Below are 8,381 nucleotides of genomic sequence, written 5' to 3'. Positions count from 1 at the left end.
TTTTCCCCTGTATTTTGACATCAAACAGCGCCTGTAACCTAATCTTCTTGGTGTTTGATGTGGCCTTAGAGACATGACAATTAAGCATGGCTTAAAACATTAATCCCAACAACAGGATCCAAAGACAAGTAATGTCAGGACTTTTCAGTGAAGAAACTCACTGAAAAGTCAGTGTTTGACTGCAGAGAAAATGAATAGAAAATTAGTTTTGACCTATAAAGTCCTAAAGAGCCCAGGTCCAGAATACCATAGGGCAGCAGTTTTCAAACTCTCAGGGAGAGTTTGAGCTGCTGTAGGTTCTTGCGGGGGCGGGGGGGAGGCAGCAGCGCGATCTCCAGGACTGCGCTGCTCAGGGGGGCTGCAGGTGCTTGGCTGCATATACCTGAGCCTCCTGTAGCCCCCCAGGGGTGTGGGGAGCCCTGCATGACCTTCTGCAGGGCTCCCTGCAGCTTCAGAAGTGAAAGTGAAGCGATCGCGCTCCACTTCTGCTTTAGCGGATGATCACCTGGGGCTCGCACAGCTGCCTGCTCCTTGCCTCCAGGGTACCCCCGCCCCTTAAGGGGGCAGAGGCCAGGGCCCACAGGCTGGGGTGTCACAACACCCCAGTTTGAAATGCCCTGCCTTAGGGAGTCCATCCCCATCCCACTTGTCCACCCCCTAACCCATGAGTTAGTAAGAAATGGAGTCACCTGTTCAGATGCCCTACTGCAGTGTTTCTTAAACTATGGGTCGGGACCAACCAGGTGGGTTGTGAGCCAATTTATGGTGGGTCCTCATTCATTTCAATATTTTATTTTTAATATATTAGACTTGACGCTACCATAGTATGTGACTGCATTTGAGGAAATGTTACAGACCAGTACTTTTAACAGACTACTATGTATATGCTTTTAACAATGATAGTAAATAGGACTTACTCCTGAGTAAGTGTAGGTAGGATTGCAACCTAGGATTGTTAAAAATTTCCCTGCTCAATAATGTCATTTCTGGTCATGAAATCACTTCTGGTAGGTCCTGGCAAGATTATTTTTCTAAAAAGTGGGTCCCGGTGCTAAATGTGTGAGAACCACTGCCCTACTGGCTGTGATGAGGTTGTCCTTTCAAGAAAATTCAGCGATAGTGCAGTCACTGTGGAAGCCCTTTCTTGAAGAGAACCACGTAGGGCTGCTTTATTGCAGTCGTACAGTGCAATCCTATGCATGTCTTCAATGAACTTCATTGAATTCAATGAGACTTACTCCCAGGTAAGTGTGTGCAGGATTGCAGTATTAGACAATGGATGAAGCCATATTTCTTCTGCTAAGTTCTTTTTTTCTTTTTTAAATCTCTGAGCTTATTGTGTTTATCTCTATGCTACTGTGCTTACTTCTTTCCATTATTTTATTAAGTGTATGGTGTTTGTGTAATTGTTGTTTTCTGTTAGGATGATTATAATTATCTTTTTTTTTTGTAAGTGACTTTGATTTCCCTTTGGGTCAGAAAGCAGCATATAAATGCAACTGCATCCAAGCAGAGGTCTATCTTCCGTAGCTTGATATCTTCTCAGTGTTCTGTCTTTTCCTATTGAACTTCAGACACTCTCGGTTATTACTCATTTCCAGCAGTTTGCTTCTGAGTCACCATGAAAACTTTAAGATTGTGGGATATCTTCTATAGCCAGGAGTTAATTTCTAAACAGGGAATTATCACAGAAAGTGATTCCCTTGGACCAGGGAAATTATAGCATAGCATCTTATTCTGATCCCTAGATGAGGAAGCTGGTTGTGGTTATTTGATGGTGAGATAAAAGCATCTTGTATGTGATCCAAGGTACTTGTAATCGCTTCCAGTTTCTCCCAGCTGAGCACTCGTAACGGAAACCTGGTTCTGGGTTGTCCTACAGAGTGAACCATTCCTTAAATTCAGCCCTGTATGTACTACACTAAACCAAGGCTATGGGGCTCTGAAGAAACACAGACAAAACCCCATGAAGTTCTCTTCCAGAACTGCATAATTCTAAAGCCCTGACCAGCAGCTTGCCAGAGTCCACGTGTAAAATGGGATTGCTGGGCTAGTTCAATAGTAGATAAAGCTTGTCAGTGGAGGCCGTGGCAGGTTTACTCGGAAGTCAGTCCCACTGTGTTGAACAAGGACTTGTGACATGCACAGGACTGAAACCAAAATTTTAACAGTTATGTGTTGCACCATAAAAGTCCATGTTGTTGGAAGACTTTACCAATATTGTGTACCAAATTCTGACGTGGTTAGCTTCACAACCACCAAGGTATCTGAATGTAAGCTAAGAGTACTTTTCTACGTGAAGCTTAAATCACTTGGCTTTACTCAGATTGGTAGACTACAAATAGTACTCCTCCATTGGCCAGAATGTGCATAGGGTTGAAAAACAACTGTCTCTCTTAAATGTACTTTGCACCAGACAAAAAACCACCTGAGACAGGCTAAAAGGTGCTTCTTAGTATTATAATTGAAACATCCTAAATCTTAATATGAAACAACAAGCCCTGGATTAACTGCCACAGGTGGAACAAATGCTGAAACATAACAAGCATACTATATTTCCCCAGTGCCTCTCTCTGAGTGGAGCATAATGTTGAGCTTACCACCAGTATTTTGGCTTCCTGAAATCTAACTATTCCAGGTAATTGTTATGGGCTAATAAAAGGATGGTCAAGGATTGGTACCTGGCTGAACAGGAACTGCTTTACAAGTTCACAGTCAGTTGAACCTTGCCTGTCCTAAAGCTTTTCTTGCTCTTAGATTTAGAGCTCTAAGATTTAGAGCAGCTGTCAGACTCTCTCATGTGTATGGCTTCCCTGTGCCGCATGGGGTGATGCTGGGTTAGTATTTTACCTATAAATCCATAAACTCTTTGCATTAGCTTAAGGTCCTAAAAGCCCTCCTTTGTTAAACTCTTTAGCCTAAATTTTTATTCTCAAGCTAATCACTTTGTAAAAACCAGTTGAAAGTCTAAACCTTAGAAGTACTGCAAGCCTAGCAAGTGCAAATGCCAATCACCTCATTGCAGAGTGGCTTCCAAACTTTTTAAAAAAACTAATCTGAGAGCTGCTTTGCACATTACATTTTTTTTCCAATTGCGCCTGTTTGGCCTTTTGCATGTGCATCAAAAAAACAAATGTGCAGAACGAGCTTCTGTCACCTGCTCTGTACATCACGCAGCTACACTTGCTAGAGACAGGGCCGCAGCTCCCAATGCACGTACATAGACCAGCAAGCTTGCTTGTGGAGTGGCATCACTAGAGAGGTATGGGCCGCATCTGATGACATGCACAGGGGAGGGAGGCAACTCCACTACTGGTCAAAATTTTTGAAATCTTGGTATTTTTGACTAATGCCATCATGTTATGTATCATTTGATGTGTAATTTCATGCGGAATGCAATGAAACAAACCATGTTGAAATATCTCTATACTATCAAAAGTTATAGCCCAAAAACCAGTGGGGTGGGCAATGGTCCATCACCACGCCCACTACCTGAGGCATTGCCCTGCCTATTGCATGGGAGGAGGTCCATCATAGGGGTGACATGCTGGTCTCCTGCACTGGATGATGCAAGCCCTAGTGACACCACTGGCTTGTGCCATTGTTGCAGTTGTGATGTAGCCCTCACCACATCACCAACCACATCACCAAAAAGTGGAGTGGTGGTAAGGAATATGAGGATTTCAGCATATGAACATGGATGGGGGAAAAAAACAACTGGAAGGGGAGCCCCATCTGTCAAGGTGGATCTTCTCAGCCTCCTCCTTCAAACTGCAGTATTATGTGCCACCCCCTCAGTAGCTCCCAAAGCCTGGAATCTTGGGAGCGTCTTCAGATGCAGCATAGAGAGCTGTAGTTGGACAGAATTCATGCCCCCCTTTTCTAGAGCAGTTGGAACTTTGGGGGAGGGGGGCAGCTTCTGTATTCAGGTAGAAACTTTTACCTATACCTAGAAGCCTTTTTGGATCCCATTCCTGACCCAGAACCACCCACTGCCTGCTATTTATAGGGCAAAGGATGCAGCCACCTTACTGAAGATCTGGATTTGATCAGCTCCTGCACGGAAGACTATGTGGGAACATCTGGCTGCTGCATTGAGTTCCACAGTTCCAAGAATGGTGGGACATGAATTCAGGCCTGAAGAGGGAGGGAAAGGGGACAAACTCACCAGGGCCCGGGCTTCCAGGGGACCCAGGCCACGACAAAGCAGACTATACAGTACCCCTTATTGTGCTCATGGCAAAATTGTCAATTTAATTGTTTTTTTAAAATGTAGTAACATCTGATTTGTAGGAAAATTTAGGAAGAAGGGGCAGCCCAATCAAGTTTCTTGCTCTGGGCCTGGTGCCAACCCTCAACAGCCCTGCATGAATTAAACCAATATATGTTGTAGTATTATCATGAACACCCAAGCCCCACTTCCAGCAACCCACCAATCATAGCATCCTGCCCCATGAAATGTCTAGCTTGCATAAACCGGAGCACAAACTGTTTTCACAAAAAAGGGTATTTTTTTTTTATTATTCTTAGCAGTATTCACCTTGAAGGAATAGGAGGGAAGCATACACTTTTTTTTTTTACAGACAATATATAAACATGTTGTACATAATTAACAATAACTTAGTTCACTAATCCAAAACAAAAAAAAAGCAAAAATAAAAAAAAAATAAAGAGAAAATACTGCCAAATCTTTATGCTGATACAAGTACAAAATAATTTAAATCCTGACTGCGGTTCTTCTATGCTGCAGTGACTGACAATATATTGCACTTTGTCAACTGTGGATTGTGCCCAGCAAGCACTCCTGCTGTGCAAACTCTGCTTATTTCAATGGGGCTTACCCCACTGAAACAAATAAGAGGCTGTCCAGCAGTAGGAGCAGCGCTGGTGGATTGCTCCCCTAATATCAGTAACCTTCCTCATTCTCTCACCCAGCCATTCCGAAGCTCCCAATCCTATAGGAATTTTAATTGGTTACAAACCATGTGTAACGGTACCATATTTTTAAAAGCCTCCCCCCCACAAAAAAAAAAAAAAAGGAAAAAGGAAAAAGAGTTAATTTCCATCTTGATCAATTGAAAATGTTTTCTCCCAGGCAGAATTTATTGTTCCCTTTTTTTTTGGTATGGGATCATCTTTACAAAGTGCAGCTATATATGCCTACACAGACCAAAAAGGGGGGGAAAGCAGTTTTACTTTGGATGGTTGGTCCTTCGTTCTTTTTCAAATACATATTTAGAAGGAAAAAAAAGAGAAACTGACGTACACCTTTTTTCTTTTAAGCAGACTTTTGCAGTTAAGATACAATTGGCTTGATTAAAAAACGAAAAAAAAACAAGAAAAGCTCATCACAGAGTTAAGCTTATGCGGTTTACATTATCAAACCCCTCTGCTCAAAGGGGCATTTTTCATCAGAAATATAGCTAAATATGTACATCATATGTTATACTGGACCTTGTAATCATGAGAGTCATCAGATCATAACAATCAAGAGAATACACTTCACACTGGCAAAAGCTTTATTTTTTCAGTTGTTTACGTACAATATGGTTTCAGAATGGGAGACAACTTTTTTTTCCACTTTTGATTTTCTTTAAAAAAATGAAAAAGATGTGCTACAGGAAACAGTCAGCATACCCCCTATTCTCCTCATTACCAAATGTAATTCTCCTCATTACCCCTTGCTCAGTAGCTGTTGCTTCAGCTGAACTTCTGAAAGATTCTGAAAATGATCGTTTCCCTCTTTCCCCAGTCGTTTGGATCTTCAAGCACTTTCTGCCTTTCATCCCGTCCCAAGTGGGAAACCAAGTGGATGCCTAAGAATTGGCCAGCTCTGCTAGGATACAGTAAACAAAATTCATCAAATAACTTATCTTGTATGGGGGGAGGGCACAACATCCGATGAAACAGATACACACCCAAAACCAAACAAAAAAAAGGGTTTCAGTGTTGCTCAGCTTAATAAGGTTTTCTTTCTCCTGCCCCCAGTTGGGCTGTGTTAGATTCAAGGGTACCATTCTCTAAAGGGGCCATAACTCCATAGCAGAACATATGGTTTGCATATCCAGGATCTTAGGTTCTGAAGTTAGCATATCCTGTTAAACTTTCTCCAGGGAAAGAAAAAAAGTTGCCCGAGATCTGGGAGACCTAGCATTCCTCAGCTGGAATGCCAGTAGGTATTCAACTAGGTGGACCCATGGGTTGAGTCTGCAAGGCAGCTCACTATACTTTTATACTGCCTTGATTCATTTCGAACAGGCACCCCATGCAAGACCCATGCAGTGACTAGAGACTGAACAGCAGTCTGTTGTCTGGAGGATTGTGCCCTTTTGGGAATGATTTGGAGGGCTATAGGGCCTTGTGCAGGACACTAGTGGAGATTTTCAGCACATCAGCTTGAGCTTCAAAAGACTGTGTGTGTAGCTCAAGGACAGGGGAAAGAAGGTGCCAACGGCTGCAGTTCTGTTTTGATCAGGAAGTCTAGGACAGAGTGGCGAAGCAAGCTGAAGTTAGGTGGATGGGGTAGCTGCAGTCTCATGGAATTTGGTGGATGTGAGGTCAGCTGGGGTTGTCTGAAGCAAAGCAGTATGGGCGGAACACACAGGAGTTGGGTCAGTGCAAAGCTGCCATTATCAGCAACTGAGTTTTACAGAGAGAACAGGAGCCAGGGAGGATGATCCACGGCAAGCAAAGCTGACTGGTGCGTGAATACCTATTGCCACTCCCTACCGTCTCCTACCTGGCCAGAGGAGTTTGATGGAAAAGACCAACTGCCTTCTTGTATTGCTCCCTCCAGCCAAGCCAGAATGGTTCTCTATGGAAAAACCTTTTAGCCATTTGTTCAGTGTATCTGTCATTGTGTTGGATGCCATGCTTTAAAAAAATGACTGTCACATTGAGTCAAAGAATGCAAGAACTATTTCAAAATAATCCACACCTTGAGGCTACTGAAACATATGTTAGAGCTACATGATTCCTTCTTCTCTCACACATCCTCTCGCATCCTTTTTCTAGTAGATTTGGTTAAATCTAACAGCAATTAAGATAATCAAAAGCTGACCATTAAGCAATTTAAAGAGAAAAAGTTTTCTACTAGGGCAGATGTTCCTTTTTAAAAAAATAAAATAAAATATCCACAAATACATGCAAGGGTTTTTGAAGCTCTTTCTGGATCATAAGAGCAAAATAAATAATGATTTTTTTTTTTCTGTGTCTGATTTGTTTTCTTAAAAAGTAGATTTTTATAAAGTTGTCCTTTTTTTTCCTCTCTTCTCTCCCCCCCCAAAAGCAAGTTTGTGATAGAAATCCAGCAAGGCAGCTACCACTGAGCTTCCTCTGCCTTGGGAGGCCACTAATCTCTTTACAATATTCACAGTAATTAACAAAGAGAAAGGAAAGCTGGCTCCAGTTTCTTCTACTGCTTCAGCCATCTTTACTTTCTGCTGGGACCAGCAGGTATTCTATCAAACAGGTGAGTTCCTCTTTCTCCTTTTACCTGAGGGGGCAAAGTGCATAACAGGCACCATTAAGCATTTCTGCAGAAGACCCATCATTGCAAGGTTCTAGTCTAGCACTAAGAGTTGAACCACACTGGAACGAGATCCCCTTTTTCCTTTCTTCCTTCCCTACATCCTCTCTTCTGGGCAGAATCTTTCCTTGCTGTCACCTTAGGCAAAGCCCAGTGTCTTTAAGTCTCTGTAAGCATCCTTGGATCTTCAGATTCTATCCCATGGCTGTGACCATGCTGGATGGATGTGGATGTCCAAAGGAGAGACTGGAAGATGGGTGAATGGGGGTAGGTGTTGGTAAGATGTGTCCAGAGTGGCTGAAAGGGGGCAAGTGCCCCATAGGAGCCATGTGACTGGCAAGGGCGGCTGCACTGAAGGGAGAGGACTTCTCTTGCATGCACTTGGATAGTTCCTCAAAACACTCAGAGCCTTTCTTGCTTTTCTTGGACTTGTTGGACATTTTCCTATTTCTGGTCTGAATCCCTTCTTTTTTCATGGTGAGAGGCCTGTTCACCTGCAAAAAATGAGAAAATCAGGCTCATGCAGGCAAAATGACCTTCTTCTGCACAAATCAAAATATTTGAACAGCCCCTGAGTGTTTCCTGGAAGAAATCATTTTCAGGCCAGAATAAAAAAAATCACGTCTCTCTTTCTCTGCAGATTTTGTTTATAAATTTGATTTGTTTAATGAAACCACACAGTAAAACCTCAGACACAAAGAGCAAGTTGGACTGAATCTGGCAGCTTCCAGCCTTCCTTTCCTTGGGCTTACCCTTAACCTTCATTCATTTCCTAATTTTTTTTTTAAAAGCCTTAAAAAAAACTACACCGCACATGCTGCTGCAAATTCGCTTCTAAAACTGGACTAGTGTG

General features: G+C 42.6%; 1 protein-coding gene across 4 annotated transcripts in view; it reads right to left on the bottom strand.

The window, feature by feature from the left end:
* Nucleotides 1-4,491: 4,491 nt before the first annotated feature.
* GATA2 (GATA binding protein 2) overlaps nucleotides 4,492-8,381 on the bottom strand; it is a 28,537-nt gene continuing 24,647 nt past the window's right edge. For all 4 annotated transcript variants that reach the window (XM_066616271.1, XM_066616270.1, XM_066616272.1 and 1 more), the window contains one exon: nucleotides 4,492-8,022. In XM_066616271.1, coding sequence (XP_066472368.1) covers nucleotides 7,723-8,022 — 300 coding nt within the window. In that variant the 3' untranslated portion in view covers nucleotides 4,492-7,722. The remainder of the gene's footprint in view (nucleotides 8,023-8,381) is intronic.

The sequence above is a fragment of the Tiliqua scincoides genome, chromosome 2, assembly GCF_035046505.1.
Source record: "Tiliqua scincoides isolate rTilSci1 chromosome 2, rTilSci1.hap2, whole genome shotgun sequence".
NCBI lineage: Eukaryota > Metazoa > Chordata > Lepidosauria > Squamata > Scincidae > Tiliqua > Tiliqua scincoides.
The sequence above is the reverse complement of the archived record's forward strand: the minus strand, read 5'-3'. Positions and strand labels throughout refer to the sequence as shown.